General features: G+C 51.3%; 10 protein-coding genes across 10 annotated transcripts; 7 read left to right on the top strand and 3 right to left on the bottom strand.

Annotated features, from left to right (window-relative positions):
• The first annotated feature begins 395 nt into the window (after positions 1 to 395).
• Positions 396 to 1,797, top strand: BO95DRAFT_383360 (uncharacterized protein). Its single transcript, XM_025583417.1, has one exon. It carries the CDS (start codon positions 706 to 708, stop codon positions 1,594 to 1,596), a length of 891 nt encoding a protein of 296 aa, XP_025445164.1. The 5' UTR covers positions 396 to 705; the 3' UTR covers positions 1,597 to 1,797.
• A 911-nt stretch (positions 1,798 to 2,708) lies between these two features.
• Positions 2,709 to 3,938, bottom strand: BO95DRAFT_512140 (cysteine hydrolase family protein; the record flags this gene model as incomplete). Its single annotated transcript, XM_025591499.1, has 4 exons — positions 3,504 to 3,938; positions 3,160 to 3,433; positions 2,928 to 2,995; positions 2,709 to 2,868 (listed from the first exon to the last, which is right to left on the bottom strand). Exons 1-4 carry the CDS (start codon positions 3,734 to 3,736, stop codon positions 2,709 to 2,711), a joined length of 735 nt encoding a protein of 244 aa, XP_025445163.1. The 5' UTR covers positions 3,737 to 3,938.
• Positions 3,939 to 5,706: 1,768 nt separating this feature from the next.
• On the top strand, positions 5,707 to 6,850 carry BO95DRAFT_440126 (uncharacterized protein). The gene has a single exon (XM_025585887.1). The coding sequence runs from the start codon at positions 6,142 to 6,144 to the stop codon at positions 6,649 to 6,651; it is 510 nt and encodes a 169-aa protein (XP_025445162.1). The 5' UTR covers positions 5,707 to 6,141; the 3' UTR covers positions 6,652 to 6,850.
• Positions 6,851 to 7,548: 698 nt separating this feature from the next.
• BO95DRAFT_512138 (uncharacterized protein) lies at positions 7,549 to 8,016 on the top strand (the record flags this gene model as incomplete). The annotated part of the gene is made up of 1 exon (XM_025591498.1): positions 7,549 to 8,016. One exon carries the CDS (start codon positions 7,549 to 7,551, stop codon positions 8,014 to 8,016), a length of 468 nt encoding a protein of 155 aa, XP_025445161.1.
• A 404-nt stretch (positions 8,017 to 8,420) lies between these two features.
• Positions 8,421 to 10,454, top strand: BO95DRAFT_471552 (uncharacterized protein). Its single transcript, XM_025589602.1, has 5 exons — positions 8,421 to 8,815; positions 8,860 to 9,145; positions 9,167 to 9,199; positions 9,274 to 10,148; positions 10,199 to 10,454. The coding sequence occupies exons 1-5, from the start codon at positions 8,496 to 8,498 to the stop codon at positions 10,350 to 10,352; spliced, it is 1,668 nt and encodes a 555-aa protein (XP_025445160.1). The 5' UTR covers positions 8,421 to 8,495; the 3' UTR covers positions 10,353 to 10,454.
• Positions 10,455 to 11,243: 789 nt separating this feature from the next.
• BO95DRAFT_471551 (phosphotransferase family protein) lies at positions 11,244 to 12,816 on the top strand (the record flags this gene model as incomplete). The annotated part of the gene is made up of 2 exons (XM_025589601.1): positions 11,244 to 12,659; positions 12,709 to 12,816. The coding sequence occupies 2 exons, from the start codon at positions 11,244 to 11,246 to the stop codon at positions 12,814 to 12,816; spliced, it is 1,524 nt and encodes a 507-aa protein (XP_025445159.1).
• Positions 12,817 to 13,367: 551 nt separating this feature from the next.
• Positions 13,368 to 14,675, bottom strand: BO95DRAFT_356427 (uncharacterized protein; the record flags this gene model as incomplete). The annotated part of the gene is made up of 2 exons (XM_025582306.1): positions 13,368 to 14,225; positions 14,289 to 14,675. 2 exons carry the CDS (start codon positions 14,673 to 14,675, stop codon positions 13,368 to 13,370), a joined length of 1,245 nt encoding a protein of 414 aa, XP_025445158.1.
• A 2,742-nt stretch (positions 14,676 to 17,417) lies between these two features.
• BO95DRAFT_440123 (protein transporter TIM23) lies at positions 17,418 to 18,722 on the bottom strand. Its single transcript, XM_025585886.1, has 2 exons — positions 17,932 to 18,722; positions 17,418 to 17,869 (listed from the first exon to the last, which is right to left on the bottom strand). The coding sequence occupies exons 1-2, from the start codon at positions 18,523 to 18,525 to the stop codon at positions 17,846 to 17,848; spliced, it is 618 nt and encodes a 205-aa protein (XP_025445157.1). The 5' UTR covers positions 18,526 to 18,722; the 3' UTR covers positions 17,418 to 17,845.
• A 195-nt stretch (positions 18,723 to 18,917) lies between these two features.
• Positions 18,918 to 24,471, top strand: BO95DRAFT_407754 (THADA/TRM732 family protein; the record flags this gene model as incomplete). Its single annotated transcript, XM_025584079.1, has 10 exons — positions 18,918 to 19,172; positions 19,277 to 20,217; positions 20,269 to 21,238; positions 21,289 to 21,525; positions 21,572 to 21,800; positions 21,856 to 22,166; positions 22,216 to 22,727; positions 22,776 to 22,916; positions 22,971 to 23,596; positions 23,650 to 24,471. Exons 1-10 carry the CDS (start codon positions 19,018 to 19,020, stop codon positions 24,469 to 24,471), a joined length of 4,944 nt encoding a protein of 1,647 aa, XP_025445156.1. The 5' UTR covers positions 18,918 to 19,017.
• A 75-nt stretch (positions 24,472 to 24,546) lies between these two features.
• Positions 24,547 to 25,654, top strand: BO95DRAFT_440122 (uncharacterized protein). Its single transcript, XM_025585885.1, has one exon. It carries the CDS (start codon positions 24,821 to 24,823, stop codon positions 25,544 to 25,546), a length of 726 nt encoding a protein of 241 aa, XP_025445155.1. The 5' UTR covers positions 24,547 to 24,820; the 3' UTR covers positions 25,547 to 25,654.
• The last annotated feature ends 25 nt before the right edge of the window (positions 25,655 to 25,679 follow it).

Raw genomic sequence — 25,679 nt, 5'->3', positions numbered from 1 at the left:
TATCCCGTTTCAGAGTCATGGAGCCGATCCTCCTGCAGTGCTGCCAGGCTACGTAAGCCAACAGAAGGGGAAGGCGGTTTCCTGCTCCAGGCTCAACAGGCTTCAACTTCTCGCATCGAAGACTTGAACTGTAGACTTTTCACGGTCGCTTTCTCCTTCAGAGCAATTTTCATAGAGCATCTTCATGGCTCCCAGCTACTTGAGTATGTATACTTTACAGCAAGCCATCTAACCAGGGCACTACTATGGAGTACTACGATGCCAGCGCTTTCAATTAGCAAAACATGTCAGATGATGAAAACAGCATAAACACATTGACTTCCACAATCACAAGAGAAAAGGTAAAGAAGAAAGGTTATGCTTCGATGTCTGTATTGTGCTGAGGTACCGCAAACAGAAAAAGTTGATGTAAAGTCAATGCAGAGCAGCGGTGGAGCCTTAAGGACAGTCAGTACCACTCAGAATGAGTCAACATGCGTCACTCTGAGTTACCCCACATCAGTGTAACCAGCTCGACTGTGAAGAATCCTTAGGTACTGTACAAGACTATGAAAAGTGACCTGGGGTAAGAAGTATATAAACATATCCCAACCATCACTATCAGGCTATCAACCTCCTCAAAGACGTCAAATCCAGCCCAGAGACGCAAAGGCGCGAACTCCTTCTATCAATCCATTCTCATCAACAATCACCATTCCCGGCAAAATGCCACTAACCACCACCACGACGACTACCACAACAACCACCCCCACCAGCCCCCTAATCTTCTACGACATCGCCACACGCCCTCCCGCCGCGAAGAATGCCTGCTCGCCGAACCCCTGGAAGACCCGATTCGCGCTCAACTTCAAGAAGCTGCCGTACCAGACCACCTGGGTGCCGCTGCCGGAGGTGGCCCGCGTGCGGCAGAGCCTGAACGTGCCGGCGTGCCGCCAATTCGCCGACGGCAGCGACTTCTACACGCTCCCGATCCTCCACGACCCCAACACCTCCGCTCTCCTGGGGGACTCCTTCGACATTGCCACCCACTTGCAAACCACCTACCCAACCGCCGGCGACGGCGACCTCTTCCCCGCGCAACCCCTGGACTACACCTTCCCGCTCGACCCGCCGCCCATCGTTCCGCTCTCCGAGTGCAACGCCAAGAACCACCCGGCGCTGGCCGCGTACGCCCGGTTTAACGTGCACGTCGACGCGGCGTTCACGGCGCACGTCCAGCTGACCGTGCAGGGGTTTCCCTTCGACCCGGCCACCGAGGCAACGGCCAAGGCGGAGTTCGTGCGGCGGGCGGTGCTGGCGGGCGCGCCGGTGTCGAGCTGGGAGGACTTCAAGTGCGAGGGCGAGTATCGCCAGAACTTGATCACCTCGCTCGAAAAGACGCTGGGGGAGTTGGCCAAGTTATTCGGGCAGACACCAGAGGGCGGCCCGTTTGTGTTGGGGCATCGCGCGTGTTATGCGGATTTCTTGGTCGGCGCGTGGTTGCGCATGTTCAGTGTCATGCTGCCCGAGGAGGAGTGGGCGTTGATCAAGGGGTGGCATGGAGGTGTCTTTGGGCGGTTGCATGATGCGTTGCAGGTTTATGCGGTGATGAAATAGGTACCCAGGCTTAGTATGGATCTGGGTTGGGTTGGAGTCTGGGTGTTGTGGTTCCAGGTTGGGGGGTATTACTTACGAACGACCTGTCTAGCATTGTTGTAAACGGGTGGCTGGAGAAGGGCATCTGGGAGATGCTTAACTAGTGTTAATAAATACGAAAGTGGAATTGATAGTAATGGAATGAAATGACTTCTTGCAAGCATTCGGGAAGAAAGAACCCTCCCTGTATGAGGGCTCAAAAATTAGGGCGGATGATGTCCCGCTACCCTTTGGAGTCCTTATAGTAGGCAGTCAGGGCATGGTAACTTTGCTTGTTGACTCGACTACGGAGTAGTGCAAATGGAGTAGGTGACTAACCATACTTGGATAAAATCATACACCATCGACTGGATCCCTTCGGAGTTCAGACCCTTCCCACAGGGTCATTTCTATCGTGTAGAATGGCGAGAGACGACCCCGAACCTCGAATTGCGCTTTGCGCTAAAGATTGCGCGGACCAGACAGATCCAGAATACAGTCCCAACCGGGCTTATCAGCGATAAGCTTCGGTCGAGGCCTGGGCGCCAACAACCGTACAGTCAGACCACGATTGATATCATCCTTGCCTTTAGTTAAAGTCTCATATCTTCATAGCCATCGGAAGTCGCGTCATAATGCATTTGTAATATTCAAAAGAGGAAGTCTCACTGTACGCGAGTCAGGATGTCTACGGAGTATTTTGGAATTATTCTGCGCGATCTGGTAGCACAGGGCCACTGCCGTGATTTCGGCTATTTATTCCCCTGGTGATGACCCTGCATGCATCACGCATTGTGGCTTGCTTTTTTTCTTTCTTTTTCTCCTTATTCTTATTCTTTTCTTGGTTGAGCTTCCCCCCTTTTCCGGGAAATTACGGAGTACCTTGGACTGCTTTTATCACGCCGTCTATGCATATTTCCGAATGTCGTGATGTCTCCTACAAATACCCTGGAGGAGAAGCCTCCGGTCCAGACTCGGATTACTATCTGGAATCATCGAGCATCATCTAAAACCATGTCTGCTCTGTTGTATACAGTGTATGCCACTAGACGCCTAACCCCATTAGCCGTCCGCCGATACAAAATGAGTCGGAACTAGTATACAGCCGGACCCGACCGATTCAACGCGGCGATGGCCTGCTCGATCGTGATGACGTCGATAGGATTGGCGGGCAGGATGCCCTGCAGGATCGTCTGCTGAATCTGGGACGCGTAGGTTGAGGGCGTTTCGATGGTATTGTTCGAAATAACATATCTAGAGAGAAGGCAATCAGTCATCCAGCGTCACCCGACGCAGAACGCAAGCAGACTTACACCTTGTAATTGAGATCAAAGAGACGAAGAGCGGTGTTCAACACCACCCCCGACGTGCGAATCCCAGACTAGAAAATCGGACCAACGCGTTAGTTCTACCCGATCGAACCAACAAAACAAAACAGAAAAATCATGGTCGATCCGGCACCACAAGCACTAATGAAGCACTAGCCGGAGCGCTAGAATAGGGAAGGTCCACCCCTCCGATCGATTTCCTTTCGGGGCCACTCACCAGAATCACCGTGTCGATCTTCTGGCTCGCGAGAATCTCCTCTAGCGAGTTGCCTGCACCGGCGTAGTACCGCACCTTCTGCAACACCACGTCCCAGTTATCCAGAGGCCGGAAAGCAGGGTAGATCTGTCCCGCGGGGCTCGACTCGGTGATGTTGCCCAGGAGGGACACGGCCTCTGCAAAAGGGTCGTTGGCGCTGATTTCGGGTCGCTGCGTGTTGGCGAAGTAGATCCGGGTGAAGATGCTCAATGGTGGGGGCGACTGCTGGTGAACGCTGTTGGCTGTCAGCTTCGCCTACACGCTGCACAGTGCTCGAGATAGCCCATGGAAAAAGTGCAACTTACGCGTCAATCCACCGCGCCGTGTTATTGATCCAGCTCGCTCCCGCGGTAGTAGTGTTCACATATGAGACCACAATATCGATCAGATCGAGATTTAACACCGCGTAATGTTCTCCGAACGAGAGTGAGTCCCCGCTGACGGTCGAAGGGATGTCCCATGAGTAGCCGGGACTGGTTGTGGCCGTGAAGGCTCCTGCCGCGAAGAGGGCCAGAGAGGTGAGTGTATGTTTGAGCATGTTTGTTGCGATTGTACGGCGGTCCAAGTGCGATGGGCGGGAGGATTTCAGGTCAACACAGAATAAGTGACCGAATGCGCATCGAGGGGTATTTAGCTGGACAGTTCGCTGGGCTTCTTCTACGCAACATGTTTCCGACTTTCTCCACCTTGCTCACATCATTCAAGACTATGTCCTGACAAGCATTAGCGGGTAATGTTGGTTCCAATCGGGGGAACCACATGGGCTCGAGGCGTTCGTGCGGAGGGGACTAAGCTTCGGAGCGATCCCAATCGATACGAGCTGAAGAATGGAGCAGATGGGCTTGGTCACCGCACTTTCATGATGGGATTCTGGCTCACATAGTCGGTGAGATTGTCGCATTCGCAGAGCTTACGTTTAAACACGAGTCATCCGTGCCTCGGAGGTCTGTCGCCATTGTGCTGGATGGAATGTGGGAGGGTATTGCAGATCATCGCCGGCGGGTGGGACTGGAAAATGCTTAGCGTTTGTGACCTAGTCCAAGCCAGCCAGCCAGCCGGCCGCCTTCGACCGACAGCCTCGCACATTGCATGTCTGGATGGAGAAATTGCGCTCGAATAGTTTGACTCAAGTGAGATGGCCATGTGGTCATCCGTGTCTGCATGACGTCTTATTTTGACACATGCAATGGCCGGCCGGATAAGCCTTATACGTTGCCCTGGAGCACCCGTGAATTTCCAGGGAGCATAGCTCTCGCAGTGCATGACTGCCATTGACAGCTGCTTCGGTGACAGACATACTCCGTGTGATAAGAGCAGTTTTTCTTGAAGAAAATTGGCCAAACTTTTGTCGCTGAATGGGTATCCTGTCGTCGAGATGGGATGCTGTGTGCATGTCATTTAGTCCTGCCTTTACCATTGGAGACTTTATGCTCCCCTGTGGTGAAAAGCTTGAATAAATTGCTGGGTTCCTGTGTTATGTGTAGCAGGGAAGTGGCTTGAGTGAACGATACCAGCAATTCGATGCAGCAGAAACCATACAGGATTTTATTGCTATTCTAGACAATCAATTACTAAGGTAGACGTTGATACACTCCAGATAACTCGACTAACGCAAACAATGTGTCCCGTCCCATAAGTGTCGGACCATGGAAAGATGCATCCATGCTGCATCGGTCTGAATAAACTTTACCCGGCCTCTCCACCTGGGCCTTGGATCGACCTTTCATCGACCCCGTCTTCAATCCTTAACCGCCAGACCCGCTCTCATCTCTCACACCACACCACTATTCGAAGACAGATCAACGAATCTATTTAAAGCCAGACAAAGTCTCAACTTCATGGTGGCTATGTCCCGTCGATATCAATAGCCAAAGGCAACACCGGGCTATGCCAGGCTATACCTCTTGGCAGATGCTAAGCGAAGGCCATGTCCGGGTCTGTCGCCTCACCCGACAACCACAGATCCTAGACTAGGGGATCTGGGAAAAGTCATATCCTCGATATCTTGGCAAGGAAGAAAAGCTTTGATGCCAAGAAGCCCGGCTCGCTATTCCTTCCTGTTCGTGAGGTGGCTTCTGCTGCTAAACAGGCCGTAACCTGTCGGAGTAGTGTGCCATGCATGGCGGAGTCTTCCGACGGATCATGAGCGTCAATGGCACATTCTCGTTGATCGAGGAGAGCCTGTTTGTCGACAGATTGCTTCGACACCGTTCCTGAATTTCAGGCTGCAGACCCTACGGCGTAGATCAAGACGCTGGCGCCTTCGAAGCCGTGTACATGTTCCTGAATGAGGCTACGCCTGACCGGTAGCCATATGCCCTGTCCCTGCATGCTCAACTAGCTATTGAATACGGACAAGATAATTGTCAATGCTCATCGATCGAAGCAAACGACGCGTCATCTGAAACCTGCCTATCTGATAATACCGATATAATTGCCCCAGGGACATGAAGTAGCTCCGGCACAGCCATCAGACAACCTATAGTCCTCGACTGAACAACCAGCCAACTGCATTGAGACGGGATCGGCTGGAATCGCCGACCCATAATTAGCAGAAATGGATACACCCTGGCGGCCACTGGTCCAAGGGACCAGGCAGCGGGTCTCCCAGTGGAGTGTAGGCAGGCATGTGTGTCCATCAGGGGGCCAGTCGTAGCGGTCAGCCCCCTCCCTGCCAGTAATCTTCCGCTTAGCCATCAATCCATGGCTAAGGATTCTCCAGCAGTCCCTGTTCTGGAATCCAGGCAGCTGCACAGAGCCCTCTCTTCCTTATAAGTACCCTGCGTAAACCTGAATAACCCTGACCAGACCACTCCACAATCGTTCAACCAACTGATTCATTCAATTCACACATTCGTTCATTCTATACCTACCTACCTTTTAGAGTCCAATCATCATTCCACAAGACAACAATCGAGACTCCCATTCTTTCATTCGAGAAAAATGTCCCTCACAACCACCGCCACCACGACCGCGGCCTCCGCCACCTCGACCTGCCACCAGCAGCTCTACGAGATCCCCATCAAGGACGCCGCCTGCGCCATGCCCAGCACCGGCAACAACTCCGCCATCATGAGCAGCTGCTGCGGCGCCGCCGACGTCGTCTCCTACAGCAGCTGCGACTACTACTGTCTCGCCCAGGGCCAGACCGTCCACACCCTGGCCGAGTGCCTCATTAAGGCCTCCGAGGCCGGCGAGGTCTGGTGCAACACCGGCGCCAATGCGACCGCCACGGGCACCGTCCCGGCCACTGGGGCCGGTACCATCGTGGCGACGGCGTCGGCGACGTCGTCTTCCTCCACCAAGAAGGGCAAGAGCTCCGGAACCGCGACGGGGTCGAGTGCGTCGAGCAGCTCGACTAGTGGGGGGAATGTGGCTGTTGGTGTGAGTAAGAAGGCTGTGGGCGTGATTGCGCTGTTGGTTGCTGGGGTTGTTGGGGGTGGATTGTTGTAAGGGGAGAGTGGCTTGGGTAGATGGGTGGTATATTTATTTTTTGGAGATGGGGGAGGGGTTGATTTGATGATAAGAATGGGGTGGAGGATACCAGGCAGATTGGGAATGATGGTATTGTCTTTTGTGTTGTTGTATTGTATACTGTTATAGCCGGATGGTGCGTGATCAATCAATGGGTCGAGAGCTTGTTAGTGTACAGCTTGTTGGTTGCTCATTGCAGCTCTGACTTCCTTGATATTTCTTTCAAGATTGTGAACTATTTACCTTCATCTTCTTGCACATGCATTGAATAATGGCAGTTGCAAACAGCCAACTCATGGCGTGACACTCTGTTGCAGGTAGGAGAAAATTAGGCCATCTGCCGATAACCTATCCGCTGCTAGCAAGGGACCTGTTCAATGCTGCCTTCGGCTCATGCTGGACGCGGGAAGGTGCTGTAGGAGTGACCACTGCAGCGGCGACAAGCAAATGGCATTATAATAGACCTCATCGATGAAGAACAGGTGAGTGCGAATGTCTGAAGGCGTCACCTAAATCTCTCTACAATTGGTATAGAGGTGAGCCATCTATGATATATTATTTGGCTTCAACAGGTCATATGTCGTCATGAATGACATTCAACGACCTTGAGTAGTAGAAGTCCGTCCCAAGTCTAGTTTTATTCCTTCTCAATACGGTGTGGATACAGGTGGAATCACGTGCAGGAGGTCGAGGACATCCAGCACGAGTAAGAGCGAATTTGCATCACTATTCACCAATTACTTTCTCAGAGAACGTCTACTTTGAGACAACACACTATATGTTCCAGCTATCATAAGCCCTGGAGATATCATTGGCAACGGCTGGGTAAGACGAAGTGAGGAATCAAAAGCCAAGCTTCTCTCGGCTCTAGCAAGAATGATCCGCGAGATGCGGGATCTCCGGCCCCACGAAGGCATGGGGGTTGCTTCAGTGGATGGTGGATCGTTACATGACTGCCGTATACCAGGCCCTTCTTTGGCTTTCGGGCCCTTTGCCACAATTCAGGACTTTCATCGTCATCTACGCATGGGATTGGAGTTTAATCCTAGACTTCACGTTGATGCCCAGGAACTCATCAAACAACAACAAAGCAAATCTTGGCCGTTGGCCTTTACTCATGGTGACCTCAGCAGCCTTAATATTCTTGTTCGCGAAGACGATATCGTCGGAATCATTGACTGGGAAACTGCTGGTTGGTACCCGTCATATTGGGAATACACTTCTGCCTACCAGGTCAACCCCCAGAACTCCTTCTGGGTCCACGAAATTGACAAATTTCTGGAGGCAATGCCTGAAGAACTGGCTATGGAACGACTCCGTCAGAAATGGTTTGGAGACGTTTAGAGTCATCTTGGACCGTGCGTTATGCAATGATCTCCTTCCCCTCCATCAAACGTAGAAACAATTGAGCGCTTCGGGAGACTATTTGCTGTAATTGTCTCGGAGGGAGGGCGCTGATTTCGGCCTCCTAAAGTGTGTACCTAATGTACTGTTAGTTGGCGATAAATCGTGTAGTAGGTCGAGTACAATCTCCCTTCCCGGCGGATACTATATCCGTCTACGGAATTTAATTTTAACCACGAACTCGGTTGAATTCGACCCTATGATTTATAAGTGCTGGGTAAGTCATCCAAGACGAGGTAGGTCTGTAGAGATTGTATCTCACCCGTTAGCTTGAACCTCTTCCTTTCACCGCCTGTCCCGCCGTGGTATGTCTGTCCCCTCGGTTGTAACCCAGTGTTTCCTCCTGCGGTTCAAGTCATCCCTTCACCTATACACCCTTCGAGGACAGCTCCCTCTATGGCATTTAAAGCTCCGCTGTTATGATGGAAATCGGCGACTCGGGACTTCAACTGACTGCTAGCATCTCGAACCAGCAAAGGAATATTTTAAGCGCAAATCCATTCGATGACAGTGATGAATCAAGTAATGACAGCGACGTGACTTGGTCCCCAGGTGACAGGGTCTGCCCGACAGCAGCACATTTCAACCATTGCTGCCAGTCAAAGATCGACGACTGGCAGAACGCCGCATCTACACGCCTAGAAGGCACAGAGTCTCTCCATTACTACATAACAGCTTTCTTAGACCTCCTCAAAGATGTCCCTTCGTTCTATGCCTGTCCCCCAGGGGCTGTCCAACTGTCAGGAAGAGCAAAATCTTTCCTTGTTCTTCTCTGCAAGTGAGAACGACAGAAGACTCGAACTGCGAGCAAGATCACAAGTTCATCGATTATCTCCAGTGCTTCGGAAGCCCCGCACCTGTATTTTACAGGACGAAAGCTGAGACCCAACCAGAAGTATCTATTCCTACTTGTGCCAGGCCTCTTCGCTCTGGATTCCTTACAAGCATTATTCTGGCCTGGTCATACATCATCTCCTGCCGTTGGGTGGAGATATTACAACGGGCAGGCGAGAAAAGCCAAATCCTGCATGATCAAGGCATGCAGATCGAAGAATCCTTTTGGGACATCGTCACGCAGGACTGATGGAAGGCCCGAGTTGAAAATCAGAAAGACGCTTTGGATGTTTAGAAGAGAAGGGACCTCACGCAAGCGGTATATTCACCGTGTAAATCGTGGCTTTCATCGGCTCTAATAAGCCTTCTAGACGTGATTGGAAACTCGCTATACCAAATTCTTTCTTCGCATTCAGCACTCTTCTAGACTTCTGCGCATCAAACGGCCTGGAAGGAGAGTTTCTCACAGGGTTTGCTTGTGTTTTAATTTCAACCTCACGGCACGCGCCTCCACCTAAACTCGCTCCTCCTACAATGATTCCGGCAGTCCCTATGCACTCTCCGCCAAGTGCAAAAGGTACGATGCTCTTTGAATTGTTTAAATCTGTCGAGAATTGTATCTCTCTGAGCTCAACACAGGATGCTCTGGATTCATTGCTCTGCAGCGCCTTTTTCGACCCATGTGTTCCATGTAATTTGTTTGGGGCCGCATCATTGGGAGTGAGAAAAGCTCTCTCCACAATGGAGGAAATCGATAATCGACAGTTACTCTCTGCAATCACCAACAAGAAACCTCAATCGAGTCTTCTATGGGCTGCTGCAGTGTGCAACGGCCAGGCAACCTCGTTCCTGAATTTGAGTCTTCACAGTCTCCCGCCTATATGTCTAGTTGCCGCCTTCTGGACCAATACAATCCAATCCTTCCTTCAGATAGCGTACAGTGTACGTGACTCAGAAGAATCCATTATAGCCAGAGCGAATGAGTTTCGGACTTCCTACTTCTGCTGGCCCGATTTGTTCGTGCCATGGTCGCCCGCACCTCCTTTCGGTACAACGCCGGTTCATAATCTCAGCCTGGAAGTAAGGGCGCACCTTGAACACATGCACGTGCCTCTTTCTTGGAAAAACCATTGGTTATTAGACTCGGGAGAAAGAATTCCGGCAGGCTCGCAGCATGACCTTGAGGTTGTGAAGGCTGACGGTCTCTGTCATTCTTGTCCTGCGGGTCAAAGCAATGAGTGAGTGCAACGACTGATTAAATACTATCGATATTCTGCTGACCATTAAGCACGCCTCATCCTGAACGGTATACTGCTGATGAGCAATCGGGGTTTGCAACATCGCGCTTATTTAACTGGCATAGAGGCTACGACGACGGCATTTGGCTCGATGATGGTAAAGCGAACATCGAAAGCGTTCGTCAACTTCAGATGCATCCATGAATTATTGACCAATTCGATGATCGAGGCGATGAGCCAGTTGAGGAGCCTAGACACCGTGGGGTCTCTGTTGAGCGTATCCTGCGGTGGAACCAGGAGGTTCAAGAATATTGGCGAGCCGGTAATGGCATACCATGAATGGTTCGTTGTCTACGCATCTACCACCACCTTTTGAGGACTCATGTTCTCGCATGAAGAGAAATAGTAATCGATATAGCAAATGTAGAGGCCTCCATGCAGGTGACAAGAAAAATTTGGACACTGTGCTCGAAGTCCCAGTGTTGGGATGGCTCAAGTATTCATCGAGGCTGAGTCAGTTGCCGCAGTGCACTTGCATGCTACCTTTATAAGAGGCGCATCACTTACAACACATCAACCAATCTCGGTTGCAGGGCGGCATGGCGGAACCCAGGTTATATTCCATGTCCAAAGTGGGGTAGCTGCATGATAAATACCCAGAGGCGACTCGCATTTCCTGTCCCCTCCTACTCTCCAAAACCATCGGACAACAGAGGCGCCAAGTTCTCCACCTCTTCCTCAGTCAGATCACTTCTCACTTCTCGAACCATCTCAACTTGACTCGTGAAAGCGGGCAATTCCATACTGTGGTGTGAAGGCAGATTAAAACATCGAGCAGCTTTCATTGATACCTTACCACAATGACCTCCAATCTACAGAACGACGAACAGACAGAGCATGGGGCAACACTACGGAGTCTCGAAGGAGTGGACAGCAAACCAAAAATCATTAGACCTGAGGGATCAGGTGACGAATGCAAGGCACGGCCCGGGATATGTCAAAATCCGGGGCAAATAGCCTCCTGCCAATTGGACGCGACTACTCCTATTGGAAACTTCTTGAATTCTCGTAGTGGTTAAGTTTGACTGAGACATCATGGACTTCGACGATATCAAACTCGCCGCTCTCGACAATCGGAGACATGAATGGATCAAACTGGCTTCCAAATCAGGGGCCGGAATCTGCCAACTCGCGAATCGCTATCGACAACGGGATGACTGTATGCTACGTTCCATGCATTGCGGGTCTTTCAACTTCAGCTTCCGACTTAACTGGGACGATCAGGATGAGGACTGGTTGATTCGATTCCCACTCCCTGGGAAATCCATGTTTCTGGATGAGAAGGTTCGTGGGGAGGCGTTCGTGATGAAATACATCGCGAGAGAGACCACGATTCCTGTGCCGCGCGTCATCACTTATGGCACGAGCGACGAGAATCCAACTGGCCTGGGTCCTTTTATTATGATGACCTGGATCGACGGCAAGAAGATGTCGGACATACTAAGACAAGACGATCTCTCCGACAAGCATGACGTTCTGGATCCCGCTATCGACCCAGAGACGCTCAAGATCCTGTATAAAGAAATGGCAGAGGTACTGCTGCAGCTCTGGGGACTCGACTTCAGTAAGATCGGCAGCATCAGTGAAGACCACCTGGGGAAGACGATTGTTGATGGGCGACCCCTGACTAGGGAGCTGAACGAGTTGATGCGGACAAGTGGATTGAAGGACTGCACACCACAAAGAACCTTCCATACATCTATCGACTACATCGCTTCACTCTTGGAATTGCAGTCAACTCACCTCGAACAACAGCGCAATAGTGTGTACGACTCCCAAGACTGCAGGGAGAAATATGCCTGCCGACAGTTGATGAAGGCCATCGCTCTGAACTTTATCCCCGAGGACGGCTGCGGCCCCTTCAAGCTGTTTTGCGATGATCTCTGCCCTGGCAATGTCCTCGTAGACGACTCACTGCGGATTGTGGGCGTCTTGGACTGGGAATTCACCTACGCGGCGCCTTCTCAATTCGCAGCCAGCATTCCATCGTGGTTACTCTTGCGCCGGCCTCATTCGCTAGTCAACGAAGACGGACCCGATGCCTTCTTGGAATCCTTTCTCCCGAAAGCGAACATATTCTTGGAAGCACTGGAAGAGCGAGAACGGACTCAGGGCTTGATTGAATCAGAAGACCGCCTGTCAGGTCGAATGCGCCGGTCGCTCGAAGACAGATCTGCGTGGTTCACGTTGGCATTGCACATGGGAGCCTCTGTTGATCTCATATATTGGGATCTACTCGATGAATATTGCTGGGGCCCGAGATCAAGCATCGCCCACAGGGTTCATGATGTAACCACATCGCCAGAGATGCACAGGCGACGGGAGGAGTTTGTGCGCGAGAAAATCCGGCAGCTTTGGGAATACCACAAGGAGCTTGGGAGGAATGATGAGGTGGAATATGAGCCAGAGCTACCTCTCGAGCCGGCCATTGAGAGTGGCCATGCGCCACAGGTACGCCGTCTACCCTTTTCTAATGTGACGAGTGGACTGATCGTTATAGTCTCCGCAAGCAAATAGTATCGCAAACAGAGGGTTTCTGGAGGGAGCTCTTGCCGGATTGACTGTTGGGTTGGGCTTTACGATTTTTGTCAAGTGGTATCGGTCGTAGCTATACACCGAGAGACTCGCCAGATTGAACAAGCATCGCAACGCGGATGTGGCATCGTCATTGTTCAGCCGCGATGTGGTCCGATGGGTAACTTTCATAGAAGCTTCCATAGCCACCGAGCTTGTGGTCATTTATGCTCCAATAGGCTGTGCGTATTGGATATACAGATACGCTCCACCAACCTGCTGCCCTCCGCCCCGTCATAGCAGCCGGCAACGCGGTCATCAACACCGAGGCTCGACAGCCGCCTGGGTACGGTCCCCAGTTCCCCATGGAATAATCCCGAGCACATGAAAGTCCTCATCTACAATGGTCTTGCTGGATCTAGGTTCAAGGAAGTGACGATGTATGAGCAGGTGTCTGCGGGTAAATACACCGCTGGCTTGAACAAAAATAAAAAGCCTATGGGCTTGTGGGTAGCATGATGCGAATTATGTCGATTACTCGCTGCTCAAGTTGTTGGATACGCAGGAAGATTTTGTTCATTGTTGATTCTTAATACATTTTCATCATGAGCGCTGTTGGATCAAGCCTGTGTTTGGGTCGTTCTATCATCCGAACAACCGTTCGCGCCAACCCTTCTTCCAAGACCCTCCGAACCGATGGTTCAGACAAGCATGTGGACTGTTGAAACCCTCGGCCTTGCTGTGTCGCTGCCCGTTCCCCCACACACTGATCGGCACCACGCAAAGCCCTCCCATAGGCGTCTCGGGGACGGCCTCGCTGGCATCAACGCACAGAGGCTCATGAAGATCATGGAAGGGCGCCCAGGTGACTCTTCTCTCCATCTTGCCAGCAGGGGCTACCAAATCGCCGGTATTCTGATCCATGCCCACAGACTTCTGGACCAACGGATGGGAGCCGGGGAGCGATGAGGAGAGGGCGTCGAGAATCGCGTCTGTGAGAACATCCGGGCCCGTGATCCCCAGAATGGCGTTCTTGTCATAGCTGAATCTGTTAAGAAGTCCACTGTGCTGGCGGTAGTATTGCCGGGTGTGCGACAAGCATCGAACGATGATCTCTCGGAGCAGAGGGCTGAATCGGCGCGGGGCGTACATCGTATACTGGATCAGTCCGTAGCTTCGAGTCCAGCGCCAATAGCGCATGGTTTGCGGGGAGGCATAGGGCTCGTCCAGTTCAACTCCTACCACAAGCGACACGTTGACTGAGTTTATTGAGGCATCCCTTGAAGGTTTGGGTATCGATTGTAGAGCTGGACATTCGTTGATGGGTCGCGCTGGGTAGATGTCCATGTCGGCATAGAAGCCCCCGTAATAATAGAGGAGAAGGTAGCGGAGAAGGTCGGCTCGGAGGACGTGATAGGGATACGACTCGTAGATCTGGGCAATTTCGGGGACAGCGGAGAACTTTTCGGCGACAAATTTGGATGCCTTCGCATCGCTCATCAACTGAGAGGCATAACTTTAGCTGGATACAATACATATGAACGTGAGGCTTGACGGAGTACTTACAGTGTACCCCCAGCCAGGATTTCTCTCCTGAAGATAAGCCGAATCCGGTCCTCGTTGGCTTTCGTCCTTGGCTATCTGCCATATCCTGTCTTCCGCCACAATGTTTCCTCCCTCCTGATCTAGCACCGTGTGTTCTAGCTCCTGCAGAGCGTTGGCGAGCTGTCTCTCATACTCCAGGTCCGGATTGCGTCGAAAGGGTGAAACATATAGGAATCGACTCCCATTTTCGCCTCGACCGTGATCCCTGACCACTTGTTGGTTCGCATAGAGGTCAAGACCGGGAAGGCGAGAACAAAGGAGCCAGGCCGCAATGGCTAAGGCGAGGAACGTCAATCGGCGCGAAGACACATATGTGAAGAGCAAACTTGTAAGTCTTATAAGACCCATCGTGGTGAGATGGGGAAACCCTTCGAGCGACTGCCATGGCTGGTCTTATAACAGGGGTTTCCAGTTCATGGTCCAGCAAATGAAGGATTGGGACGGGGTCAAGCGCCATCCGGCACCAGGAGTACTGCGAGGATGGATCAGGGTCCAAGGTGCGGAGTAGTGGCCTCATAGCCTCACAGGCTCCACGGCCAAGGGCGGCCCACTTAGGGCATCTTGAATGCTGCCGATCGACCAACGCTGGGGGAATGTACGTTACACTGACAGCCTTGGTTGATATTGATCGATTGAGAAGCCTAAAGTCTCTAGATGTAGGCAATGGCCGGTTGAAACATCTACCTCCATATGGCTTGCACATTCAGTAATGAGGCGTCCATGTCCATCGGATCATGATGTGACTGTCACCACAGCCAGGCGCCCGCAGTTCGTTATGGCTTGAAAGCCCGTCCATGGCCTTATTCATTCAGGCAACCCTATTCTTCTTGAAAGTGGACCTTCGCCATGTCCAAACAAACCAGATGCCTGTTCTGCGATTTCCAGGGAGGAACTGGACTGATTCTTCGTATCAGTTCCTTATCCACCATACCAAATATAGGCACAAGTGGCACACAACAGCTTGGCATAGAGTTTTCACTGGAGGCTTGGCTAAGACATACCTCGAATTGATCACCAGAAGAAGCAATTGGTGATTCCTTCAACCAAGTCTGTTACGGAAGCGCCAATTGCTGCCTGTTGACACGAGCAGCGGAGAAAACAGGCCGAAACACAGCCATCGTGGACCCTGACTTCGGCTTCCGGGGGCAGCCTGTGGAGTTTCCCAAAAGAGTAACTCCTCTCAAGCCCCCATGCCAAGCCTTGGACATTTATCAGATCGAACCAGGTCGACGCTTTACAGGACCTACCGTTCCCTATTTACAGAATGCCAAGCTCCTGCTAAATCAGCCTAATCATTTGCAATCACATCGGACAGACTATGTCTGTGTTCATTTGCTTCTGTTCTGAGGCGATGTTGTCAGCTTTACTACTGACGACCGGGACAGCCGAACGGACGCTTCCGCGGCTAGCAAACGCCACCGTGCGGCACGCATCGGATAGCTCGCCTTACTATATGGGTATTATGAACATGAGGCCTATACTTTGCAGACTACTATAAGCCAGCGCTGGAGACTTTTGCTTCGATGTTCTCAATTGAATCCAGGTATAGACATAAGGAAGGGAGGTTCCACCCGAGAGTCGCATTGACCCAAAAAGCAAGTCTGCGCAGCCGAAGAAAGGTCAGTCCGATTTGGTCTCATATATCCACTAGCATGGGTGAATCCTACATGGTGAATTATACTTCTAGATGCTGTCTAGGATTGTGAGTTCTGGTCTAGCAGCTATACATCCAGCGAGTGCAAGTCATGGAGTCGAAAAGGGAAACTTTCGTATTGGGTAAAATATATAACCTGTGTGAATGAACTGCCGAGGCTCAGTAGCGTGTCCATTTCGCATGCCTCCACCTCGACACTATAACCTTCTGTTCTTCTTTACTTACCCTTGTCTCACGTCCTCAAATACTATCCAGACCAAGCCCATCTTCTCCCTTTAACAGTTTTCTTCTCATCTCTTAGTCTCTAACATCTGGGCAGGTCATATCGCCCTCAACAAACTAAATAAGGCTATGCTTGAGTAGGCTGAGCTGTGACTTGAAAGAGGCACGCTTCTTCAAGGTCTGTACATCTGGCCTTGACATAAAAGACTTTAGCGTCTTGAACTCGACGTTGACAAAAGTCACTTTTGAGGTACAACAAGTTGTTATTCAAGTCGGCCGTCTAGAAGTGATACGGCGTCGCTACATAACAACCTTTATACTTGATGACAATATAGTGTTGATAACAAGATGTATTCATCTATAGAAGCGCTCTGAGCAGAAGCATTCGAAATCAGTCCTATACTGATAGTAATGTTAGGTATCTTTCTTGGAGGGGCAAGAAGCCTATTTCAAGATGCAAGTATACATACCAGCAACGCTAGCTTCAGAAGCATATCGAAGGTAGTTTGATATATACTCAAGTTATTACATCTTCACTTTATCTTTCAAGAGGTCATAGGTAGGACTACAACAGCTCTAATAGATAGTTCAGCTCTAAGGGTGGTGTGGATCACAGAAGGATGTATCAAAGCACAGAAAAGCTACAGTGGTCGAGGTATCGTAAACAACTAGAAGCTCAACCTCGCTGTCATCACCGGACTTTAAGCCACAATGTCCAAGTGACGAAGAGCCGCAGTTTGAGATACGAAGAAATACCAGCACAAGCCATAAATCTCCCCGTTTTGAGTTCCAAGATGACGTGCAATTGGTGTAGATATCGTCTTTTGAATGGTCTCGGCGTTGGAATCCACTCTGGTATGCGCAGAGTGAAGGCATGTCAAGATTCTGCTCAATTCTCTGAGATCTTAGAAGCCGTGACAATGACTGTAGCGTGTCACAGGCGACTGTGGTTGGAAGCACAAGTTAATTTGAGGCTGTTGGTTCCCACGCCCGCTTTCCGTCATGTAGCCTGAGGCATCCGTCGACAGGACGAGCTCGGATATGCCGCAGTCCGGTAGTGCAGGCAAACTACAAGTATCCCAATGCAATGCTCGGTTTGCACCTCATGCGACCCTAGAGCGTAGCGACTGTCACTGCTATGCGACTCCCCAAAAAGACAATCCTACTTCCAACTTGAACTCGTAAGCGCAGAACCTGATCTGAAGTCGCTATTAGTCCCATGCTTTTTATTGTGTGAACTAACATTAAGGTTGCTTGAGATGACGAAAATGAAACCTGCAACAGTTTCGCCCGCAAGAACCACAAACCCAGGAGTCCGTTATATGTACAGAGAGTTAACGAAACAAAAATCCATTTCCATGCCGGTCCAAAACCATGGAGAATGCGAATAAGATGCTTTGTGCGCCAGAGGGAAGAGATCTGTAAGACGAGAGAATTGGGGGCGAAGGAAAAAGAAAAGATAAGAAAAGAAACCGTTCTAATACAACGTGAACATGTCGAAGTGAAGCAACAAATCAACCTCTCCCGCTTTGGTGAAACAGGCCATACACATCATATGGGTTCTCGAACGCATGATCGGATCAAGGTCGTCGTCTCGAGTTCGAGTGCTAAAATACAACTGAATCGACTGATTTAGAGACATCTACAGGAATGCCTTGCGCGCCACCTATGAGAGAAACCGTTAGCGATTGTGAGCAAAACAGCGAAACTAGGACGATTGACACGTACAGCCCAAGATCCCGCGATACCCGCGACGATGCCGCCGGAGATCAGCATGGGCTTCAGGCCCCGGGTACTCTTGAAGACCATTCCACTCAGAGCACCAGCGACAATGCTGTTGGCCGCGTCGTGCTTGCCACGTGCGTATCCCAGACCTGAGTTGAAGCCGTTGTATACCATGGCCACCACACCGGCGGAGTTACCGAGGAAGGGACCTCTTCTCGTGATCGAGTTCAGGACACCGTTGAGGCGGATCTTCGGGGGTGCCGATACCGGCGTCTTCTTGAGGCCCTCAGCCAAACCCCATGCACCTCCGATTGTCAATCCAGCAAGATAAGTAGTTCCGGTTCCGTAACAGAGATCGTCCGACCATCCGCGGGAGGGCAGCACCGAACGGTCACCGGGGAGCTGGTCGAGGGCGGAGTCTTCGAGGGAGATGTAGTCGAGGGTATCTTGGTTCAAGCCAGCAAGGGGATGAAGCTGAGTAGGATCGGGAATGGCGATTTCGGAGAGGAAAGAAGTGGCATCTTGCGCGCTGGTAGGATCGAAGGCGCCGGGACCCTTGTCCTGTTTGCGACCACTGAGCGAATCCCAGATAGACATGTTTGGGGAGGGATGGGATATATTATAAAGAATACAGAGAATGAAGTAAAGGAGGAAAGAGGAAGGAAAAGGAAACGGGGATCTGTGGCCAGCAGGCGCTTTGCTGAGGAGGGGGAGGTCTTGTCGCGAGGAAGAGGAAGAACTTGGACTGAGCTTCTGACAGTTCAAATGGAACTTGCGGGTTTGTTAAGGTCTCTTCTCGGAGAACAAAAACTTCAGCCCCGTGACTCGGCGTGACGGAATTCTGCTAACCAACCTTTCAACCGCCTTCCACCGCCTTCCTCCGGCGATGCGCGGCGGCAAAAGGAATATGGTTCTCCCGACGCTAGGCCTCTTTGGGAGACCCGCTCTCGAAAATCCACCAAGAGGCAAAAAGTCATTCGCTCAGGAACGCGGGGATTGATAAAAGATCTTTAATTGGACTGGATTTCGTTTTTTGTCGGAGTCGTCGTCGCAATTGCCTGGACATGCGATCTCTGTAAGACACAGCTCATGGAAGGGAAACCCAATTCTGCGGCCCGAATGGAGGCGGCATTCATAGAGATGGAGCCCATCGCACAGCATATGCAAATCTTGCCGGAAGAGACCCTCAAGCAAATCGGCAAGGGTGCCTTAGTGAATTTCACCCGGGCATGTGATGACTCCGAGTAAGACCTCTGTTCATCTCATCCACCATTGCGTTCATTGTGTTCTTTCTTGGTTCAAGAGCGTTGTCTATCTTTGTGTGATAATCTCCTAACATCCTCAAAAGGAAAGTGAACCGGGTCTATCATAATCTACTAGACACTTATGCAACCGCTTCTCTGTCGCATTCCCATACCACGGCAGCTTGTAATGCGCTCAGCGCCTTTCTAGATGCAGCTCTTGTTTCTAAGCATGAGTCCACAAGGCAAATCGTCCATTCTGACGAGACCTGGTTGTCTGTCTTCGATGTCTTCATGACTCGATACAAGGATGCCAAGCCCAAGCCAATGAAGCAGGTTATGGAGTCCTTGGTTCTGCTCCTGGCGAAGACTCGCAAGCAATTTGATAGGAGCTCCCTTCAAAAGAAGATTATCGAGCTCACGATTCCCAGTATCCTGCTTGGTGAACCTCGTGCTCGCCTCAAAGCTTCCTTCGCTTCCCTTGAGATGATTGTCCGCAAGAATGCGATTGCGCCTACGGAGCTGATTTCGCTCCTCGACCAGTGGCTACACGCAAATTATGAGAGCTGGGCCCCTATGTATCAGGCAGACTGCGACGCCCTATTGATTGATGTCTCCCCCTATAGCCACAGTGCCTCTATGAATGGTGTCTCATCACACAATACCTCGCGGACGACAGTCGAGATCTTTGTTCTGGGTCTGTTGGCACGCGCAACCAAACCGGAGCTTGCGGCCTCATCCGGGGATCTGATGGCTGCTTTTCTTCAGAAGATCAAGGCTACATTTGAACTCGGTCACCTGCTGTCGCTCTGGGTGGCACCTGTCCGTCACGTCACACTGAGAACCCTCGATGACCTGGAGTATATGTCGAACTACATTCTTCAGCCTTGCTTTGAGGTGGATGCAATCGGTTTCCGGACTTTCATTGAGAAGTTCCCTCTCCAAAGTCTGCTAGCGGGTGACATGAGCGATGCGCCCATAGCTGAATTCATGGTCTTGTTCGCTTCTTTACAGGTAGCAAAGAAGATTGGACTCGTTCACGAAGATCGTAAGTCTAAGACCCTGCCATGTCTACTGCCCCTGCTCATGTTGCGACTAGACTATATCGGTAAACCCAGCTCTACGGCTGCTGACGCCGACCGTGCGCTCGTGTTGAAGAGTGAGGTGATCGGACAATTTCTCTTCCACCACGATATGACTATCAGGATTGCAACCCTATCCTTGTTGATCAGTGCACCTTCCTCGACCAAAGCCGTCTCATCCGCTACAATGAAAGCCATTTTGAATGGATTGCCCTCTCTGCATTGTGAATCAGAATCTTATTCGAGAGGAGAGGTATTGAGCTTAGTCCGTAAGCTGGTCGTCCGTCTGAAAGGTGGAATCCTAGAGGACCAAGATCGCTTGAAGAGTGAGAAGGCCACTGCAAACAAGGACGCTCAGATGAACTTCTTCGATGCCTCCGTCACTGGGAAATGCTTGAATGAGTACTTCAACTTTCTCAAAGCTGACTTGCGACCTACGGCCTCTTATCCACGCCACATTGCTGCGCTGAAAACATTTATCTTCTTCATCGAATCTGGACTTGATAGCCGGTACAGCGCCACAGATAATAACAAGACTCGTTGGATCTGCAACATGGACATCTTCAGTTCCACCTTGCTCAGGCTACTGGTTGATTTGTTGCTTGACCCATTCGAGGAAGTGCGCGCGACCTCTCTGTACCTCTTGAACCTTTTTCCCCGTAAGGTTCTTTTCAGCAGTGATTCGCAGCCACAGGGCGAGCCACTGACAGGGCAACCTCAAATCATTGATGGATTGTCAAAGGCGGAGCTGCTGGCAAGTAACACTAGCAGAGCTGATTACGCCGATACAGTTGCTCGCCTTTACCACATACTCTTCTGTGCTGCAGCGTCTGAGAGCTTGAACACTTCCACATCGTGGTGGGAAGCTAAATCAACGGTTGTCGAGTATCTCCTAGCAAAGCTGGAGCAGAAGCTTTCCTCCGCAGGCGGTCTGTTCAACTCTTCAATGCGTGATGCACCTCTGCACGGCTATATCTCTGCGCTCAGGTACCTTCTTTCTGCCTGATTCGATTAGTTCCTGCTAATCCGCTATCCAGATATATTGCCTCAACCTCCGATTTCTATTCCTTGGTGTCCGAGAAGTCCACGAACTATGATAAATGGAGGGCATTCCACCTTAGAATCGTGCACGTCTGTGACCGGATATGGGAAGAGGTTCGACCTGTCCTGTGCATCGACTCTCCAGAAGGTCATACAGACGACCCGATCGAGGATTTAGGCGTCGGCCCCAAGGACATCCTCTCTTATTCTTGGCGCGCTCTGCGAGAATCGAGGTATGGGATTCTTTGATGACCCAAGACACATTGCTGACCCATACAGTCTTCTTCTCCACGCGACTCTTTCCAACAACTCGTATAGCCCTCCAGGTGACCATGGGCTCACGGAGCAACATTTTGATAAGCTGGGGACTCTTAGCTTCATTCAGCTCGCTGAGCTTCGGCATAGAGGTGCATTTTCAACGGTATCGCAGACGTTTGCTACTTGTTGCCAGCGCTGTGCGCAGTCGAGCGATCCAGCGATTTCCGGGCTTCCCCACCGATTCTATCAGGTAAGAATCTGGTCTTCAGGTTACTTGACTTGGCGGATGCTCACATACTCTGTAGGAAGCCAAGAAAACCATCTTTGAATCGGCGTCTAAGCTCACCCGCCGTTCGGCTGGTCTTCCCGCACTGGTTGTCGGAATTCTTTCGTCGAAGCCTGGTGGGCCACTGTTTCAGCAGGTTATACAAGAGCTTCATGAAATTTCCCATCTGCCGGCAGAACAGGACAAGACTAGACAAGACACACCTTTGCCCCAGGTTCATGCGATGAACTGCCTTAAGGACATTTTCACGAATACCAAGCTTGGCCCCCATACAGAGCCCTTCATCATGCCTGCCCTACGTCTGTCGGCCGAGCGTCTTGGTTCTCCTATGTGAGTATTCCTTTTACCTCCCTAGCTCAGAAGACTCTGACCTTGGTAGATGGGCCCTCCGCAACTCTGGTCTCATGCTGTTCCGCGCTTTGTTGACACGCATGTGCCGCACCGGCACCGGCCTGGGTTTTGGTGGTGAATCCGGCTCTGAGCCCGGAGCTAGAGTTTCGTTCCAGAAGTACCCTGGCCTTCTCGAGCTTCTTCCCACCCTTCTCACTCCATCCGAAAAGACCAACTCCAGCGACACTGCAATGGTCACTGAGCGTGTCTTCCCAGCCTTGGAGTTGATCGCTGAGAAGGTCCCCAATGTGACTGGTACCGATGACGAGGTTTTGCGTGGTCTTGTCCGCGAACAACTCAAGAGTCCTGTTTGGGGTATCAGAGAGCACGCGGCTCGAGTCTACGCATCATTGTTGAAGCGTGTGGACATTCTGACCAATATCAAGACCTTAATCGGCGTCGAGAGAGATAGCACAACGCAGGATTACCTTCATGGCGAAGCATTGTGCATCAAGTACTCTCTCCGCCGGTTCGCGGCCAGTTCAGTTGCCTTTTGGAACGGTATGACCCTTTGTGTATGCTTATGCGCTTTCTGCTGACAATGCGCAGAAAACATCGACCACGTGGGCTCTCTAGTACGGGAGACTTTCGCCGCATCATTTCAGCTCGCAGAATCTCCATTCATCGCGACCACGCTTCTGGAGATTTTGAGTGACGTGGTTGAAAAGAGTATCGACTCGGGCTCTGAGCGTAAGGAGGTTCCCGACGTGAAATGTAAAGCATTGCTAATTTCTTTTTCACTAGTCCGCTTGGTTTCTACCTTTGAGTCTCTGACCACTGAATATGCCTTTGAAGACATCTTGGGTTTCGTATTCGACACATCTCATCCATCCTGGAAGTCACTGAGCACGACCCGAGCCTCGTCGCTCCTCCGTCGGGCGATCTCGTGGGTCACCGTCTTGCATATGCTCATTGGAGGAAGGGTCAACGATCTTGAGCCTTTCGTTCGTACTGTCTCGAATTTCGACCCCAATGCTGGTCAGTGGTTGTTGGAAAGGCTGCAGGAAATATTCGGGCCTAGAGAGCAGTATGGAAAAACGTTGATCGGCCTGTACTCCTCTGTCATTTTGGGAGACTATCCTGAGGAAGTCAAGGCAGTAGCCATTGCGTCCTTGGCATCGAAGTTGCAAGTTCTCTTCGACTGCCGCAATGAGGCTCTCCCTCAGATCGATCTTCCATGGGGAGCACTAGAAGGCCAACTTAAGCATGGCTCAAGCCAGCACATCTGGAACCGGGATAGGTCTGACGCCGAATTACAACTTCACGGCAGTCTCCTCGCTGCCAAGGTTATTGCTTCCAATAACCAGAGTTCTGAGAACGACATCAATGAGTGGGCCACTCGTCTTCGCTTCGCTATGCGAGAAGAAACGGTACGCACCTGACTGTTTATTATGTCTGGATCGTATGTGCTAACAAATCACAGGAATTTACCACCCGTCTCGCTGCAGTATTATCCGTCTCAGCATTTGGCCGTATTCTGCGTCCTGCTGGAAAGGCCCCACTCACTGATAAGGCGTTTTTGGATATTTACCTGGTCCTCTACGACATGTTGAACGATGACGACGAGGAGCTGCGTGACCTTGCCGCTCCGACTGCCTCATGGGTGCTGTCTTACTCCTCAGTATCCCCGTCCAAGGCAGTCGCCTTGTCTCCTACAAACGCCAGCGAGCTTCTTTCCGCGTTCATCGCTCAAAGCTACCACAACTCGCAGCAGCTTCGCAAGAGAGCTGTTGCCTATATGACTGGCTCCGAACCACGGATCAGCACTTCCATCGCTCAGTCTGTGCCTGTTTCCACCGTTCTTTCTGACCTCCGCAAGGAAAGCACAATTTTGTTCGAGGAAGAGAAGCAGAATCTGTTCATCGATGACGTTCGTGAAGTCGATGTGTGGACCAAGCAAATGATCCGGTTGACGGAAGCATCATATGATGATGCCTCCATCCAGGCAATCTTCGCCTGGGTATCGAATGGTTTGTCCTGCTTGGGAGATGTCTTTATGGACACTGCCGAGAAGGACGGGCTGTTGGGCTGGGCCTCGAAGCCTGAAACATTCACTTTGGGAGTGCGACTTTTCAGCCTGGCGACCGTAGCAGTCTGCAAGGAGTCTGCTGCCTCCCGACTCTTGGGACAGGAGCGCGTGGCCGAAATGAAGGAGAAGCTTCAAGCTTTGCTTGCACACGGAAAGACATCCTTGATACACGATGATTGGATTTCACGTATTCAGGCGGCATTGGAATCTTCATGAACGCATGATGTTATTAAGAGGTATAAATAAAAGTGTGGCGGGGGAGGGTGTCTGGATAGTAATGATTCACTTGTACGCAAACTGAACGTTCCACCATGATAGAACACAACTCAGCACAGAATTTACCACAACTGGTTTTCAGCTCACTGCCATGGCAATGGGCATATCAGCCAATGTTTACGTCCTCTTTCTACAACTAGCAAAAGCCCATATGTTCTCAGACTTTCCTGAACAGCCCACCTACGCTTGACATAGCCTCTGTAGCGGTACGTGAAAGCATGAAAATTGTTATGGCCCTCAATATGACTGAGACTTGAAGCAGGCCGTCCGTCCACACGTGAAAGCCAAGATGAACGGCAACGTGGTGATCATCGCCATACTCCTCTCCCTCTTACTCTCCATCATCATCGGCGCCTACCTGTTCAGCGTGTGGTGGTCCAAGCAGCTCCATGGCCGATCCGTGCGACGCCGCGAGGGCGCACGCGAGCTCGTCACCCTCACCCACTCCAACGCCAGGGCCAACGGGAGACGCTGGGTGGAAGTCCGCGTCAGGGAGCCGGGCAATTCCCGTCGTACGAATCCTCCTGGCCCGGCTCTAACGAAGTCCCAGCATACAGCTACGCAGAAGAAACCCCCCCGGCACGATCGCGAGCTCAACATGGACCACAGAGCGGAGACCCACAGGAACGATCACCAGTGGGACTCGCATGCCAACAACCATGGCAGAGTCGAGACCCAGAATAACAATAATGAGTGGGGTCCTCCTGCGAATGACAATCACGATAACGATGCTCGCCATTCGTGGGGTAACGCCCCTGATCCTGATCCTGCTCCGGCTCACCCATCCCCTCAGGCGTCAACACCTAAGAGCTGGCATCCGGATCAGGGACCGGCGCTGGCTCAGTCCTTACATGACATGTTTGGTGGTCGCGCGAGCGGGCATAAGAACTCGAGAGCAGCGAGCAGCGTTGGTTCGAATAAGCCTGATCATGGAGCTGATGGTGGTGAATGGGAATCATATCCAAACAACAACCCAGCTGACGAGGGTCGGCCCGCGGGAGAAGTCAGTTGGTAAAGTGGTAACATTGGGGATGATGGCTGGATGAGATCTCGGAGGGAGGGATGCATCCGTTCTTGTAATGTAGTAACTGAGTAGTAGCAGTGATGCTCGAAATAGTAAGCGACGACGGCGATGGTCTCTGCGGACG

This window comes from Aspergillus brunneoviolaceus, assembly GCF_003184695.1.
Source record: "Aspergillus brunneoviolaceus CBS 621.78 unplaced genomic scaffold BO95scaffold_13, whole genome shotgun sequence".
In the NCBI taxonomy this organism is placed as follows: domain Eukaryota; kingdom Fungi; phylum Ascomycota; class Eurotiomycetes; order Eurotiales; family Aspergillaceae; genus Aspergillus; species Aspergillus brunneoviolaceus.
The sequence above is the reverse complement of the archived record's forward strand: the minus strand, read 5'-3'. Positions and strand labels throughout refer to the sequence as shown.